General features: G+C 43.2%; 1 protein-coding gene across 2 annotated transcripts; it reads right to left on the bottom strand.

Annotated features, from left to right (window-relative positions):
* Window positions 1-1,123: 1,123 nt before the first annotated feature.
* LOC121339494 (acyl-CoA (8-3)-desaturase-like) lies at window positions 1,124-13,723 on the bottom strand. 2 transcript variants are annotated; one of them, XM_041411318.1, is made up of 12 exons: window positions 13,611-13,723; window positions 7,393-7,503; window positions 6,799-6,996; window positions 5,707-5,808; window positions 5,414-5,542; window positions 4,243-4,300; window positions 3,807-3,883; window positions 3,248-3,345; window positions 2,858-2,954; window positions 2,112-2,191; window positions 1,878-2,003; window positions 1,124-1,563 (listed from the first exon to the last, which is right to left on the bottom strand). In XM_041411318.1, exons 1-12 carry the CDS (start codon window positions 13,614-13,616, stop codon window positions 1,512-1,514), a joined length of 1,134 nt encoding a protein of 377 aa, XP_041267252.1. In that variant the 5' UTR covers window positions 13,617-13,723; the 3' UTR covers window positions 1,124-1,511. The 2 variants fall into 2 exon arrangements, with proteins under 2 accessions (XP_041267252.1, XP_041267243.1); XM_041411309.1 differs by lacking the exon at window positions 13,611-13,723 and adding an exon at window positions 10,109-11,958.
* Window positions 13,724-17,755: the final 4,032 nt, after the last annotated feature.

The raw sequence follows: 17,755 nt of genomic DNA, 5'->3' as shown, positions 1-17,755 counted from the left end.
ATCTCCCACATCTTCCTCCTGTGGGTGATTTATCCACTGAAAGTTCTGGGTGTGAAGACAGAGGAGAGGAACCATGTGGCCTTTGCTTCTATGGGCAAATTATCTCTTTATTTGTCACTACAGGTTCTTGCCACAAAAACCTTTCTAGTTTTGGGTAAGTGAGGTGGGTACAGTACTACATGGGTTCTGACAGTCCCATAATGGAATTTATTTGTTCTAAGTGGCATTAGGAAATGTCATTGAATCATAGTTCCTTTTCAAAATCATCAAGATAAATCAGAGCACCTTCTAAAACAAGCTGTGACTTCAATCTAAAAATCATGACCAAGAACTTTATTCATAATTCTCTCATAAAACTAATTGTACTAAACCACCAAGAGGTAAACTTTTCGATAAAATGTAATATATCTATATATATAAAAAAGCAGGAGTACCCTAAATACCCTTGAAATCTGGACCTACTCCTCAGTGCTTTGTCTTCTCAGCCTGATTCAAAGCTGGTCTGCACCAGAAATCCAACCTGACAGCACAGTCTGCACTCAGTTAGAACCCAGACATGTATTTATGCCTACAGATACCACATATGCCACACAAACTGTGCTCACACTGGCTACTGCATGTGTCAGCAGCCCCCAGCTGATCTGCCTGCCCATGCAATCCAGGAACAGAACCTGTTACAACCCTGAATAGTCACAGCAAGGTGACCAGAAGCAATGGGGACATGCCCCAGAGGCCACTTTGTTCTTTGTACATTTATTTGATCTGTTCAAGAAAATTTAAAAAAATTTAAAAAATTCCCTCTGGCCTAATGCCTCCTGACTTCCTGCACTTTTCCTGCATTTTTTCACTGATCCTCTGAGCCAAGAACACAAAGGAGACCTTAATACTGAAAGAGGCTTGTTAGAAAGATGGAGAGTCTTTATCAGGACTTGTAGGGACAACAGCTTTGAATTGACAGAGAGTGAGTGTAGATTGGACATTAGGAAGAAATTCTTTATTGTGAAGCACTGGAGCAGGTTTCCCAGGGAAGCTGTGGATGTCCCATCCCTGGAACTGCTCAAGGCCAGAGACAGGGCTTGGAGCAACCTGGTCTGGTGGCAGGTGTCCCTGCCCAAGGCAGGGTGTGGGGCAAGATAATCTTTAAGGTCCCTTCCAACCCAAAACATTCCAGGATTCTATGACTTGGAGAAGAATTTCCTTTCAAACCTCTTCCATAAGCAAGGAGCTGGCACTTCCAATAAAGTCAAACTGGTCAAGCTGATTCAAGAGCTACTTCTCCCCAAGTTTAAAAGCAGATCTCTGAATTCTGAGATTGAGAGCAGGAAAAAACAGAGGTTCATGGTTGGAAACAAGGTAAAAATGTATCTTGAAGCCACTTTCCCATTTCATTCTTACTGAAATTAACTTTGCCCAGCTCCTGAGTTCCCATGCCTGAGGACACGCACAGGGATGTGTCCTGGCTTTTGGCAGCATTTGTGGGTGAAGGGATTCCCTTGGAGAGTTGCCAGTTTCTATCCATGCAGATATGCTTCCAGCCAGTGCTCCCCAGAATCCTTCAGGGAACTGCAGGAGCAGAAGGGAAAAAATCACTTAGGAAGAGATAGAGTTCAACTTTGTGGAAGGCTAACTGTAGTTAAAGAAATAAAAGGAAAAAATGGATTTTAAATTGCATGGACACCTCACAGCAAAGTCTGACTGCTGTTAATGAGCTGGGAGGATTTAAGGAAGAGAAAAACAAGCTTTGAAACTTTAAAACTTTAGAAAAGTCTAAATAAACTCTAGGTTTGATCTCTCCATGGACATTGATTTGAAATGGCTGCCTGGGTGTCTCTTACCTGCCACCACAGAGCAAAATCATCTTGATAATTGATACTTACTGCAAAATATCTACAAAGGCTGTCAGCAAAGTCTTGCTTTTATACTCAATGCCGTGCTTGTCACAGAGGCTTTTCACCAGAGGAGCCACTTTCCAGTAGTTGTGCCGAGGCATTGTGGGGAACAGGCTGCACAATGGGATGAGGGAGAGTTACTGCAAGGCTTGGCTTTCTCCCTCTTCAAAATATCCCCCTGCCCCAGATTATTCCCATTTTTTGCCCCAGGATGATACTCACTGATGCTCAATTTGGAAGTTCAGGTGCCCAGTGAACCAGTCATTGAACACAGACTGGTTCACGTTGCAGGTTGCGTGGAGCTGGGAGGGAAAAAAACCCAAAACCCCCAGATGATTTAGATTTTATTTTCCTGCAAGTCCAACAATTGAACCCCCATCAATCACTGCCCACCCTTATCTAGCATAAAAATGAAGGCAAAGTCAGGGATTAAGCCATCATTGCCCTGAGGAATTCAACACAGTCTAGACTAACCAAGCTGAGTTTTTCATCCTTGATAAAACAGAAAACTACTGCAAACCCACTAGGTGGGATTATACTGCTGGAGGCAGGATAGATGTGAGCAAAGCTCTATTTGCATATTCTTTTTTTTATCAGGCAATTTTGTCAGATTTATCTGTAGTAAACTTGCAGCCTGTAGGGTAAAAATAAAGGTATTCCACATTGCTTCCCTTTATTGGCCTAACAAGGAAATTGGCTGTTATACCACCAGTACTTTTCTATAATAGGGAGGGGAAAGGGCTGTGAAAAATATGTCAAGGCCTTTCAGTGAAAAACCAGGATTTTTCAAATCTAGATTTCTTATTTTCCAACTAAAATTTTAAATGGCTTGAATATCACAGAAAGGTTTATTTAATGAATGGAAGGGCAAACCTCATTAACAGTAAATATAAGAGAATAACAACATCGTTTTTGTTCTATAATTTAGACCTGCAGACCCAGTATTCCAGAAGAAAGGGGTTTCTCACCTGAGTAGACACCCAGTCTTTGTTCTTGTCATAATCAATGTCCATTGGGATGTGGTTCATCTGGGACACCCAAATAAACCAGCTACTCTCAAGGTACCTGGGCAGATAAACCCAGAAACTCTTGTCATATCTCTAATCCCATCCAAATTTAACACTAAAACACTTGGCTAAGTCTCTTCTTAAGTGAAAAAGCACTTTTGGAGTTTAAGAACCACTCAAGTTTTAGTTGCAGATGCCCCTGAGCAGCCACCACCCCCACTGAAGTTAAACTGTTTCTTCTGGACTATTTAATTCTGAGAAAATAATAGGTTTAGCTTTCATTTCTTTCTTTTGAAGCTCAGTATTGATTACAAATATTAATTATGGGACTCTGGGTGTGCTCTGAGTTACCTGGACAGCCAGTAGTATATCATGAAGGTTTTAAATCCCATTAAAGGAACATACATGAGGCAGACTCGGATATTGAAAGTCACAACCAATATCAGGTCCTGTTAAAAAAAAAAAAAAAAAAAAAAAAACCAACAAAAAAACCCCAAATAAATCAGGATGAAAATCAGCCTTTGTTGATGAAATGCCTCCACTCCATCATCTCCCTTTTTCTTAAACTGCAGCTTGAAAAATGTTCTGATATGCAAATTTCTGATTTATCAGGAGTATGCTCCATTCTGCGTAAGGTGGGTGTGTCCCAGAAATATTCCTACTTAACCAACACTAACTGCAGACAACAGCCTGGCCATCACACTCTGGGTCTGAAATTTCCTGGTAACTTTTATTTATCTGCTAAAAGAATAAAAAGCCTCTTTGAAACTATTTTCTCTTGCTGCAGCAAGTCTAGAATCAGCATTTTCTATCCTTTTTCTCTCTTACCCCCCAACCACCTGACCAATAGAAGGTGAAGGAGGATGCAGTGACATTTATGGAGTTTTCCAGGCATGGAAGTAGTGCTTACCAACCACTTTTTCCTCTTGATTGCAAAGTAAATTGTTGACAGCTGGAAGAAGGGTATGAGGGCGAGTGGGGCCAGCACTGAAGGACAGAATAGAAAAAGAGAGATATTTGTAATTTCACTGCATCATAAAAATTATTCTTCTTTCCAGTGGCAGAAAAATTGCTGTCTTTCACTCATATTAACCTCCACCCACCCACATAATCTCTTCCTCTTTTCTTCTCATCACTTCTCAATTTCTTCCTCATCCCTCTATCTGTTTGACACACCCCCATCTACATCTCATAACTCAAACAGAGACTTAAGGGGCAATTCCTCCTCAGGGGAACTTCTTTAATGTGAAGGAAGCTTCCTAGAGCTCTCACTTCAATGAGAATATCTTTAAAAACCCTTATTTTGTGGGGGAGGAGATGCACTCATGGTTTTAGGGGATACTCACAGATGAAATACTTGTGCTGGTAATTGTAAGGCATGAACTTCTTCTTCTGCTTTCCAAGCTGAAAAATGAAAAGATATTGAAATATTCACAAAAAGCACAATTAAGGTTATTTCTTCACCTTGTAATTTTTCACCAATTGCACAAAAGTTTCTTAATATCACCCCAAACTTCTGTGAATATAATTCTTCAAAAGACAAAATAATAAGGAGCTAAAGCAAACTACTTCCCGAGCTCCAGTTTGCAATGGATCAACACTGAAGCAACAAATAAACTGGATAAACAAAACCCCTGAAATCCACTTTTCCTATCCATAGTGTGCCTAATACTGATCCCGCTAAAAAGGAGGAAAACACGAGAACAGATTTCCTACATTTTCACTCCATCAAACCCACTAGAGCACAGCCAGCCTGCTCTGGATTCTCATGCTCCTACACGAGAGATCTTTCCCAAAATCCCTGACAAAATCCTTCCCAAGTGGAGCCAATGGTTTTCTATCAATAAGAATTTTGTATCTCCCTTTGCAGGACTCTGTCTGGGACAGCAGAGCTGGAATTTTCCATGTGCCTTGGAAAGTTTCTTCAGCTGGAATAAGAGATAGAGGCATTACTTTAAAAGGCTGGTGTATCTCGCAACGAGGCCGTTTCATCACTCTGTGAGTAAAAGGAATTATAAGGAAAAGGCAAACGAGCCCTTGCCTATCCTGGTGCTCTCAGAAACCATAATGGAAGCAGGGAGGATCTATTCATAATTTCTCTTTTTATAAAAGCCATAAAATTCAGGATTAAGAAATCATTCGCTGTGTTTGCATTCGGTGAGTGGCAGCTCTGCCGGCTCTGAAGGATTTGGGTGCCCAACAGCTCCAGCAGCCAGGAGGATCCAGAGGGAACATCTGACTCACTACCACTCTCTAATGCAAGTGGGCTGACTCACCCCTGGAGCTGCCTTCAAGGTGCTTGCCCTTACTTAAGCACTGATTTTAAGCCTTTGCTTCTCAGGAGCAGGTGCCTCAGCATTGCAATAACACAAACTCTCAGATCGTAAAATCCTAGAATAGTCTGGGTTGGAAGGGACCTTAAAAACCACTTTGTTTCAAGGCTCCATCTGGGTTGTTATTATATATTAGATACATATCACACTCTAGCTTTCTGTCACTAAATCTGCTTTTGCAGACCTCCATGGAGAGGGTCTTTCCCAGGCTGAAGAGCAGAGGGTGCATGTTGAGGTCGGGGTCCTTGCGGAAGCAGTTGGGCTTGGCGTGGTGCTGGTTGTGCAGGTGGTTCCACCAGCTGGCAGGCAGCCCCTGCGTGGGGAAAAGGGCAACACCAGGGATTCAAACTGGAGCAATATCAAGGATCCCATCTCTGTTTACTGCAATTCCCTCTCAGGAGACCTTGCCTGGATTTAGGGACACTCCCATCCATTGCTTAGTCCCGATCAGCCCCATGAGAACATTCCCACCACTACCTTCAGCATGTTTATCACCACGACCTGCAGGAGATGATTCCACCTGGGTTTCCTGAAGACAGAGCAGTGCCCCAAATCGTGCTGGAACCAGCCCATCTGGATCTGGGAGACAAAAGGATCACTGAGGAAAGAGAACTGCTTCAATGCAATAATTTCCCTTGTGAGTCTCTGTAACTTCATAGTGTGAATTTCATCCTCCTCCTGATGTGTCAAGAGACACCCACAGGGCTGGGAGATTCCATCCAGGCCACTGTCCACTGGAGCTGCTCAGTTCCAGATATTAGTTTCATCAGGAATATTACAGGGAAAGCAGCAAAGCATCACTGCAATTAACTTCACTGTCACAGCATGGAATTCTGTTGCTACCATCACGAATAATTAATTTCCAAGTAACCAGCCACAGCAAGTCTGTGGCTTCACTGCATTCCATATTTCCATGGAAATACAAGACTGCTCTTTGAGGGATATCTGCCTTAGCAGATATTAGGCAATTAAAACAGATTAATTAAATAAATTAGCTAATTTGCACCTGCTCCAGGGGGATCTGAGCAAACTTAAGCATTCCGTGTTTATAAGAAAATCTCGTGTTCCTCCCTCTGCCACACCCTTCAATTTCTCCCATCTAAGTGCCACAAATCCCTATTCCCTCCTTCCCTCCACCCACACTGAAATGGATCCTTTGCTTATATGGCTGAATTTACTACTCCAGCAGAAAACTATTCAGGGCTAGAGGGTACTCACAAAGGTCCAAAAAATACCAGAGCCATCTGACAGAAGAAACAGAGAGTCAAAAGTGCAGGTGAGAATGAAATATTCCTTCATTTTGCTGGAGCAAGTGATTAAATCAGCTCATCCCATCTTGTGAAAGAGCCAGTTCCACAAGAACACCAAAAGAACCCCACCCCCAGAGGGAGCAGCCTGTCAGCAAAATGAGATCAGCTGCAGGCAACAAAAATTGTGACGTAGAACATGCTTGTTATCTTCAGCCAGATAATGGGATCTAAGGAGAGGCAATGCCTGGGATGGGAGCAATCCTCTCCACCTGGAAGAGCCAAGGGCATCTGCAGCATTGAGCACCCGTCAGCAGTTTACCTGGGCAGTGGTGAAGAACATCATGCCAGCCAGGAAAGGCAGCAGGGATACGCCAAAGTACCAGAGCACGAGCCAGGATGCAGCATCCAGCACCAGGAGGTGAAGGAAAATCAGGAAGAAGAAGAAGTAATTGGGCCTCAGAAGTCCCATCTTCTCAATGGTGCAGCGCAGCTCACGAAAATCCTCCAAGAGGGATTTCTGTGGGTAAAGAGAATATTAATGCACTACTTACTTTGAAAATGTCATAGAGCCAGGAACCCCAAAACAGCCACAGAAGTTGGAGGAGATGGTCTGTCAGCAAGGGCTCTGTGCCAAAACAAGCATGAAGTCAACAGACTTTGCTTTGATTCTAAGACATCCCAGCGAGGAGAACAGAGCAGGATTTGGGGCTCGGGAGCTCATCCCTTGCTCCCAGGGGTGGATTTAGTGATGCTGGGACAGTCATGTTTCCATGCTTGCCCATCATCACCTCCTGCCCACCCACAGCATCAAGCATGCTCCCTCAGAGGCCATTCCTGCTACCTCTCCTGTTTTTCCTTCTCCTTCCATGCTGAACCCCGAGCCATTCCCACCGCTGGAATCTAGGGCACTCACCTTTTTATTAGACTCAAAGCTGGGTTGATCTGGTGCCAGCTCCCCAATCAGCAGAGATTTCAGGTACTTTTTCACCAGGGACTTGTCGTTGTGGAATGCCACAAAGGCATCCTGAGGAACACAAAGGGAAGCAGTGAGAGAGGGCACGTGACCGAACACCAGAGCTGAGCCTCTCATTCCCCAAGTCTGGATTATAACACAAAATCCTGCTCCCCTTGTCCATTTTTGTCTCTCCTGTCACTCTTTCCCATTGATTGAGCTTGGCCCAAGGAAGCTGGAGGAGTTTCAAGTGCCCAGATTTCATAAAAGCCCCTGGGCGAGGCTGGTAATAAACATGAAAGGGTTTGATGAAAAACCCTTTGCAGAGGGAAACCTGTTCCTTCTTCTGCTTGTTTCAGCACAGTCTGTCCCTAGAAGGCTCCAGCCAGCAGCCCTGCCCTATGGATGGGACCCAGGAGCAGGGAATGAGGTGTGTCTCTGCCATGCTTGGGATGAGGCTTTGAAATCCTCTCTGTGCAACACTAAGGCCATACAAAATAGATGCTGAAGCCTCATATTCAGCAGCACAAACTGGGTGTCTCTTACAGTACCCTCCCAATTTCCAGAACAGGTTGATGTTTTGGAGACGTGGGAACACTAAGGACACAAAAGTGCCAGTCCAAGAATCATTTCAAATCACAGTTTCAAATAAAATATAAATAATGGAAAAAGGTTGAGATTCCAGATAAATCAAAACTCTTCTTTAGCTCATGTCCTCAGTGGATTTTCCAGAAGAAAGGTAAAGAGGCTGGCCATACCCTTTTTTCTTCCAGAAAGAGCAGATAGAACAAAATCCTCATTTTGAACAGTCTGGTTTTGCTGATTTTGGCTCTGAAAATCAGCAGGGATGAGCACAACCCAAATATTCTGCACAGGTCTGGTCAGGATCAAATCCCTGGAAGAGGACAGAGGACTTCCTTGGAGCCTCTTGGCTGGAGACAGTCTCTCTCTGAGTACTGTAGTCTAGAAAAAGTCAGAACAGGGTGACTTTTTGGACATTTGAGCTTTTCTACAGACATCTAGTGACCCTTTGTCAAAGTTGGAGGACAAATGAACAACTCTGTCCAGACCAAAAAATTGGGGGAATCTTTCTATTGGGATTTTGTGCCACTCATCCTCCAGGTCTTTACACATTTTTATATCCATTCATCTTGCCAGGAATCCTGATTTAATCCATAAGTATCTATACTGCAGTTTGGAAACAGGAACCAGAATCCTTTCAAGCAGAGACTCCCATCCATGAGATCAGTATCACAGATTCTTATCACTGAAAGCCTCTCAGTCCCGCCTGTTTTTATTCCTCCCTGGTCTCAGGCCCTGATTAGCATCCTACTAACTTATTAGGTTTAGAGATTAACTTTAAGAACTATCACCTACCACGCATATAACTCACAACATTTGACATCAATTAAATGCTCTGCAATGATCTTGCCTTGTATTTTCAAAATAAACCCCACAGAGGAAGTAAATTCTCACTATGTGTAGACCATTATGAGCTCTAGAGCAGTAAAGTTGTGGGGAAAAAAAAATCCTGGATCCTGGTTTTAGGTAAAGTCCTGCACCAGTAATTTTTTGAGACACCTTCAAGTCCTGCTTTTCTATGTGGCTTTCTTAGAATATATGAACAAGCAGCACTTTAAAAGCAAAAAGAATGATTAGGATTAGCAAGGGCGAGACACAAAATGTGGTTAGGATGCAAAATAAATTCACATTGAACCCACAATTTTGGCTACTTGTTGTGGTCCTGTCTTCAAAGGGATATAGTACACCTAGAGGTTTGGAAATTCCTTGAAGATCAAATAAAATCAGACTGTAAATATTGCTACAATAAAAGCAGTTAAGATCAAAGGTCATTTTTTAAATCCAATCACTGCGGTTAAAGCCCCTGGGTGTCTATAAATACAATGATGTAAACTGCAGGTCCTTGCAGGAGCTGGGAGGACATAGCTTGGGGACAAATTATTCCATGCATTCTGCATTCCTTGACTCCTTCAGTAAAAGTCCAGTGGCAGAAAGTGCATGAGATAGCACCAGGACCTCTGGGCTGGCCTGTGCTCTGAAGGTCAGTGAACTTGGGAGAAACCAAACAAGACTCAAACCTCTCCTTTGCTTCCTCTGAGATCACCAGGTATTTTTCTGCCCCAGTTTCAAGCAGGGTGCAAGGGATGAAATGTGAAAAGTAACTGATCTGGTCCATTTTGGGCCAGGAGTTAGAAGTGCTATCCCATTCCACACGCTGAAACATGAGGAATTAAGACAGGCTAAGCAACTTTCTCCAAGTCAGAGAGTCTTGTTGTGACAAGAATTAAGTCTCTCACATCACAAGTTTATGCCCATGTTTCCAATGCTCAGATTTCTGCCTAGTCAGAAATTCAGCATCTCCTTTCAGCATACTCTGGGAGATCTGCTTAGAATTTATTATTCCTGCCAAAAAGCACCAAGTTATTTTAGATAAATCCTCTAAATCAAAGATTTTTGCAGGAATCCCTGGAAGATCTGTGTTCAAATATATTTGTAGGACTTTTCCTTATGTCCTGCAGCCCAAGGTCATCATGCTGCTTTCTCAGTCTGCTCTCTGACCAAGCAGAGTGATGACCACCACCAGACAGGATTCCCCACCACGTCCTCCTTCCCTGCCACTGGAACCACCTTCCTCTGCTGCTTTCCCAGCTCTTACCGTGGCATCCTGCCCGGCATAGTGGCTGATAACCCGGCTGCCCCCGGGATGTCTCTTGGAAAACTGGCTGACATCATAAACCTTCCTGTCAACCACCAGCCACTGCTCCTGGCCTTGCCCGCGGCCGTTGTGGATCCTGATCTCTTCCCAAGTGAGAAGCTGTGGAAAGGCTGGAACAGGTCCCGTCCCCTTCTCGCTGGGGCCAGTCTGTGGAGCCATCCGTGCTGGGATTCTCCAGTGCCAGCTCCGTGTCCAGGCTGAGGGTGGCCCATCCTGGCCTGCCCGTTATACAGCCCCACTCCAAGCCACTCCCTGCGCTTCCAAGGGCTGGTTGGCTCTCCTCACCCAAACACACCCATCCCAAGTTCCCTCCTCTTCCAGACGCTTGGACACGCCTGTGAGGAGAAGCCCTGCTCCTTCTTGTCCTTTCTGAGCTGCCTTTGCAAGGTCTGACTGCTCCACTGAACAAAAACAGGAACAAAGACAGAAGTTTGAGAAGACCACCTGTTACCTCTAAATGGCCTCATCACCACCCAAACCCTTCAGGTTGTTCTTGGTCTTTGAAATTTTCTTGACTCTGGCATGCTAAATTAATGTGCCTTTCTTAACTAAATAATTTATTAAAATACCACCTGATCAGAGTAACGAAAGAACACATTAAGAAAGCATTCTTTATTTCCAGTTAATTTGGCTTCTATATTGATACTTTGCATACAATTGGTTTCAGAGTTTCTTGTATGTTCCTGAGGCCATGCAACCACCTAATTGTTCAAGTAATTCCTTCATGAGCCTATAATACTAAAATAGTTTGTTGTAATAGCAGTAATAATAATAGTGACAATAATAGTGATGATGATAATGATGATGATAATGATAACAATAACAAAACAACAACAACAATAATGATGATTAAAGACAATGCTGACATAACTAACTTTACTTAAGCACTACTCCTGCAGAAACCAAGTCTAAGCATCTCTGATACTGTGAAGGTCTGCTGTGCAATAAAGAGGTAAAGAGTTCTCAGCTGCAATAAAATACAGTGACAAGGCAATGCCAAGTTTCCTATGAACTCACATCAATTTTGCAGAAAAATTTAAGCAATATAAATCAAATATTGCCCTACTTGAGATCTAGCAGTGTCTTAATCCTGGGTTGGGTTTTTTTTTAATCCAAAATACCAAGGCTTGGGTGCTTTTGAGGAAGGTGCAACAGCAGGCAGACGTAGTACAGTCTGGGGTGGTACAGATGGGATATTTCCATCATACTCTTCTGTAATGCAATACTGAGTTAAATTCTGACTTTTCCCCCCTGCCACAAATGTTCTATTTATGTTTCTGAATTTCTTAGGTCTATAACCCCAGATGTGGCCTGCAGTGATGCCCAGTCCCTGCCTGAAGCCGGGCAGCTGAAGGTCTCAGCTATCATGACAATGAGTTTCCCAGACAATTCACACACTGGGATTCCAAGAAAACTGCTTCTTGTATGAGTTCCCAGTTCTGAGAAGGACTGAAAACACACAGGTGAAACTGCAGACTTCAGGCAGGACAGAAAGATAAGGAAAGATAAAGGCAGATAAAAAAGCCAAACTGCTTTCTTGACCAAGGCATCTCAGCAGAGTGAGGCGTTTTCCCTGTCTCCCAAGCACAGAGTGGGCAGTTTTCTGGCTGACACAGAACTCCAAATTATGCAATTCTAATTCTTCAAATCATGTAGCATCTTGCAAATTAATCAGTCAAGCCCCAAACTGCCATTTAAAAGTGCCTGACATGTGGCAATTGTTGAACCACCCAAAGTAAAAGAGAAATGTGACTGCTGCTATTATCAGACAGTGATAAAAGAATGGGAGGAATAATTTCTACCCTGCTGTCATATTGTATTTTGTAACTCTTTATCTCGCTCTAAATAAAAGCTGAGAGTGTCCACGCTAATGATGTGTTCAGGATCTATGTACATGTGCAGAGTCTTACCTAAATCAATGTTCAGTACTTGCGGTGGTGGCAATAAAATATGCAACAGTTTGCGCAATTTCCTGCAGATGTGGAGTTTTGTGCACATGTGAAAATATCAAGTTACTCCATAGCTGGCTGAAAGTACAAAAAACCCTTCCCATGGCCCTATATTCAGACTTGTACATGCAGCAGCTTCTTGAAAAGGAGGAGATAAAAATGTTGGGTTTGGTTTCGGTCTATGAGGAGATGCAGGATAAAGAGCCAGGAATGTACTGGAGTGAACAAATATGGGATGTCTCTGTCTATACCCACAATCAGCAGCTGTGACTTTCACTGTTAACACTGTGGGTGCCAGCATCCACCAAACTGGTGGAATTAAATTTGGGAGCTCTTAAGATGATTGTCCTCTGTATTAACAGTGTGTATAAATATTTATTGTCCAAATTTATTTAGCGTCAGATCCCATCCAGAGGGGCCTGTAACGCCCACTGATATTCTATTAAATTAAAATCCCTTCCCAATGTGAAAGCAGAAGCTGCCTCTCTCTATATTATCCAGGTTACCAAACTGATTCCAAAAGCTCAGACAGTGAAAGGCATGGTCCTGCTCACCCAGAAAAACTATTGAGAAACCTGTTAAAGTGAATTTACACCACACTCGGTGTTCTGCAACCACTGCCCACACACCTGCCAAAAAGCGTGTCCTGCGTTCCCGGGAGCTGGTACACGTGCACAGGGCTGCTCCACAGCCCTGCTCCCATGACTCAGAGGCTCCTTGCACAGCTCTTGACACAGTTTCCCAGATTTCCAGAAGGGCACTCACTATGTGACTGCTCAGCTGGCAGTTGCTGCCTCAGCCCTTTTATCGTCTGTCACGTAAATGTTTGCAGCTTACACTTCATCTACTGGAGATAAATGCTCCAAAAATAAATCTGGTACTGAGACATCCCAGAACACTTGGAAGTGGATGACTATCTTAGAAGTTTTCCCAGGTTGTCCCAGCATTAATGATTCTTGTTTCTAAGAAAATCTTCTTTTCCAGAGAGGATTTTTAGGTTCTGAGTAATACTGCCTTACTTTTTACAGGGCTTTCATGGAGCCTTGCAAGTGGGAGCATCTCCCAAGTGGGGCTTGGGCTGGGCAAAACTGGGTGCAGAATCTCTACTTTATGAAGTGTAGAGCCTCACCAGAGTTGTTAGATAGAAGACAGACAGTTTTGGGTTGAACAGGTCTCCAGAATTAGGTGTCAACAGTGGAAAAAGCTGGAAAAGTGTGACCTTGGATGAGCATCTACAAGTACACCTGCACTTCTCTCTGGAAGCAGAGCTGAACCCTGTCCTGGCTGCTCTGGAGCATGGAACAGCATCTTGGATCAAAGCAGAGATGATCTGAAATGTCTCTGCATCAGGAGGCAGGTACCACCTAATTTCTATAACATAACTATACATTGAAGGGTTTGTCCTCAAGGGACTCTGGAATGGAGCTCACAGGATTCTTTTTGGAGGGTTCAGGAATGCTCTGCCCTACAATGGAAACTTCCAAGGAAATTACCTGCATCCATCCACAGTCAGCACACACATTCCTGTGCACAGAGTCTGTTTTTCTTGCTGGATCTCATGGACTCTCCTTCAAGGCTCCCTCTTCTGTGACTATGATGTGCCTCTTCCCAAACATAGCCAAGAAATAAAAATAATTATTTTATCTTCAGCACAAAATTTAATGGGGAATCCATAATTCAGGAAAAGGCTGCATTCAGAAAGATCTTTACAATATTTTCAAGTGATAAAAAACTTTTGCAGTTGGCAAAATTTTGTTTTGGAAAGGAAAAAGAATCTAGTAATTTTCTGCTTTTGATAAAAACAGTATAAGGCACCATGTCAGTCAGAAGGAGAAAAGAACCAGGTTCTCCCTTTTTTAGTATATTCTGGGTTGATGAAACACCACCCTGCATCTCAGATGGAGCTACTTACCAGGAATACCATGTCCCATGAAATGGAAAGAGAAACCTAAAGCAAAACCAAGGGTTTTTTTTTTCATAGACAAAGTCAAGTTTGCAATGGAGACCCTGCCTTGAGGAGTTTCATTTGCTCAGATATTTAAAATTTTTATTAATTTTGTTTCATTCCTTAGTCCAGATATCAATAGTAAATTAACACAGGGTTTTTTTCTCTGTGAAAACCATCTTCACACCCTTTGCAAAAGAGGAAAAAAAACACCTGGGAAAGCCACACCTTCCCTCCCAGCTTTTGGTTGCATTTTATGAGTAAACAATAAAACCCTGAGATGTTAATTAGAATGAGGGCTAAAATTAGGCTCTGTAATAAGCCCTGTGAACCTTCTCATCTAAACCTCCCCACAGAACAATAAATTACATTAAAACACATATTATATAATTTTTTTGCAATTGTTTTGTAATAAACCCTTTGCACCTTTCAGCTTCATGAAAGTCAGAATCCCAGGGGCTCTTTTGTGAGATCTTTTTGCAAGATCTAAATTAAGCTGATCTAAAGTTATAAATTCTGTAATTCTCCTCTCCCAAGTGCTCTATATTGGTACAAATAAGACATAAGATGATACAAGTCAAAATTGTTAAATGCCTGTAACAAAGCCACTTTGTTTTCTCGCTGTTGCATTATTTGGGGTTGGCTTTTTTCCAGACCAAGGCCTTTTTTCTGTGCCCAGTGCAGGGTACCTGCTGCTCACAAACTGCTGAATGATCTGCCTGCCTGAAACTGGGCATCCACGGAAGAGAAACTCCACAAAAGGTGCCCGTGCTCGAAAGTTTGTGTTAATACTCGGTTTGTGCAACCTTAATTAGGAACAAAGTGGCCTAAGTCAGGATTAAAACACCCACGGCGGTTCCATGGCCTACCTCAGAGCACCTTCCTCCGTCTGGCCTTCCCGGGGGCCTCGGGCCGCCTTCCAGCCTCTGCAATAAACGTGGCACAGCCAATATTTGGCCAGAATTCCTTCCCTGGCCTTCAGCACCTGCCTCTGTCCTTCCTCAGCCACATACTTTGGGGTATATTCTTAGGGCAATGTAAATATTTTGCTTCAGAGGTGTCCCTCATCCTTAAACTTCTACATCCGACCCTGCCCGCAAGGGCACCACACATAGTTTGCATATTTTGCTACTTCTTTTGCAAAATTTAATTTTCCTTTGACACTTTAGCAATTACTAAATTGCCGAAGTTACTACAAGTAGCAACTCCTACTTGTAGTTCCGTGACCTTTTCACTATTCTTTCTATTCCCAATCTGCCTCACAGGCTGTCCCTCATCCCTCAAAAATGCCCTCCTGAGTTTGTTTCTCCCCTCTTTGCTAGGGATCTAAGTCCCATAATTTTATACTTACTCCTTTATTTTGGCAACTTTGGAATATTTGCTGAAGACAGAAATACCTGTGGCTTTCTAGTCTCATGTTTCTCTTCCTCCTCTATGGATGAGGGGAGAAGAGGGAACAAAACAAAGAAAATGTCAAAACCTGAGCTCATTGCAGATCTCTGCTCACCTTTTATTTTACTTGGGCAACACCCAGCATTTCTTACCTCACCTTGTTTCTTTTTCCTAACCGACTGGGAGACGATCCTGGAAAGGAATTCAGGCTCACTTGTTAGAACATTGGCACCCCTTCTTGCCAGAAGAAGTTATCATTCTATCTTGGTCTGCAGCTAAATGATGGGTGAGTGCTCATCTGAAAAGGTCTATTATGCAGGAGGTGACCTAATTAGGATAATACTGCCCACAGGCCTGCCCTGATCTCTTCCTGAGTCAAAGCAAACATTATACAAGGAATTATCACCCATAAAATCGAGTTATTCTTGAGTTTTTATATTACCCTTAGAGGACAATCTAGCACGCCTCCTACTAATTGGACTAATTAACCCTGGTACTAAGAATTTTCACTTACACTCTATCTTGAACTGGTATTGATCCACACTTCAGCTGCTGAATATTTCTTTATTACTGACAGATTGAAGTATCCTCTGCTCTAAATCTTCTCATTTTACAATCAGGTCACTGCCTCTACTTTTACTTGGCTCAGGGGACACTGACAGTTTTATTCTCTCACAAAAAAAAAATCACCAGACTGGCAAGAGCCTAAATGATGAGCTGCAAAAATCAAAAAGCCAAGCTGATTCTTGGGAGCAAAGCCAAGGGAGATTATTATGGATCAATCAGACCTTTGGAAATTTTGCCTGAGGGGCACCATCATAATCAGCATTTCATATAGGCTGTCATGGGTGTATCATTACTTGTTGCTGTTTCAAAACTATTCTTGGTGGAAATTCCTCCCCATTTTCTGAACATTTAATACCAGTCCCTGCAGGACACGCAATTCCCAGAGAAATCTCTTCCAGTGTAATCCTCTTCCTTTCCCACCCATGAGCAGTGTTGCATTACTGCACTTGTCCTCTACACCTGACCTGTTAGGAAATCTCTTTATATTCCTTGTAAAAGAACCTTGGGAAGCAGCAAATCCTCCTGTTTATGAGCGACTCAGCTGTGTTCATCATCCATCGTGGGATTCTACAATCAGCTTGATTTCCCCAACCTTTCTAAACGTGGGGAAAATTCCATAAAGAAAACCATTCCTCTCTTCAGGAATTTGGGATAAAATGGATGCAAACACATCCACAAGTTGGGCAAGGACTGCAAATCCACACCATTAACAAGTCCAGATGGGTGGGTGTTGGCAAGGGGAAAACTACAGCATTTTCCTCTTTCAGTTGCCCCATCACCCTTAACTGTATGAACATCACCCTGACATTATTATAATTCCTGATGCTCCATTGCTGAAGATGCTCCTCCCTGATTTGGAAAAAGTTATTTATTCCAGCTCGGAGCCACCTCTTTGTCCAATGATATTCTAACTAACTGGATAATCTTCAGAGCCTTAGGAACCTCTGACATCTTCAGGAACAATATCCTCTTCTCCCTGCCATGAGCAGGGACACCTTCCACTATCTCAGATTGCTCCAAGTGCAGTCCAACCCAGCCTTGGACACTTCCAGGGATCCAGGGACAGCCACAGCTTCACTGGGCCACCTGTGTTGGGGCCTCACCATCCTCACAGGAAAGAACTTCTTCCCACGACCCACCTACAGGCCTCTTCTTTCAGTTTGAAGCCACTCCCCCTTGTCCTGTCACTCTATGCCCTTGCCAAGTCTCTTTCACGATCTGATCCTATCCCTCTGATCCTCTGAGATGTCCTCCTCCCCTTCTGATATCCGACTGCCACCCTGTGGCTATTCCACAATGTTCAGGTTCCATTTTTAAGGCCAAAAGGTTTCCACTAGATGGCAAAGTTGGGGCTGGTCTTCTTCCAAGGTCGTGTAATTCAGTGTATTTCTTGAGCCTGGAAAACTCTCTGGAGAACTCTTCTCGAGCCTGGAAAACTTCCAGGAAACTCACCACATTCATATCTGGTTATGCTGAGTCAGGTCCCCGTTCACTCTTACCCTTCAGGACTGTGAATCTACTCATCTGTGTTATTCTTCCTGGTTATCCAGGCATTTGGTTTATTGCATGGTGGATGCTCCCTCCTTACTGTGGCAGGGAAAACACAAGAGAAGCACGTTCTGAAGAAAGAGGTTTATGGCATTTCTCTCTCTGTAGCTGTGGACAGCCATTTGTTCCACCTTTTACACAGTGAAGACTCTTGCACAGATGTATTTTACTCTGATGACAGCAAAA

Source organism: Onychostruthus taczanowskii, unplaced genomic scaffold (genome assembly GCF_017590055.1).
Source record: "Onychostruthus taczanowskii isolate IOZ18803 unplaced genomic scaffold, ASM1759005v1 scaffold101, whole genome shotgun sequence".
NCBI classification, from domain to species: domain Eukaryota; kingdom Metazoa; phylum Chordata; class Aves; order Passeriformes; family Passeridae; genus Onychostruthus; species Onychostruthus taczanowskii.
This window is presented reverse-complemented; position numbering and strand designations above follow the sequence as displayed.

What these genes read in the sequence shown, in the direction of transcription:
- LOC121339494 (XM_041411309.1), bottom strand. Translation starts at nt 10,327, where the DNA reads ATGGCTCCACAGACTGGCCCCAGCGAGAAGGGGACGGGACCTGTTCCA. An exon ending in GCTTTGAGTCTAATAAAAAG is followed by an intron (nt 6,997 to 7,392) that starts GTGAGTGCCCTA and finishes CTTTACCCACAG; the next exon opens with AAATCCCTCTTGGAGGATTT. An exon ending in ATATACTACTGGCTGTCCAG is followed by an intron (nt 2,955 to 3,247) that starts GTAACTCAGAGC and finishes TTATCTGCCCAG; the next exon opens with GTACCTTGAGAGTAGCTGGT.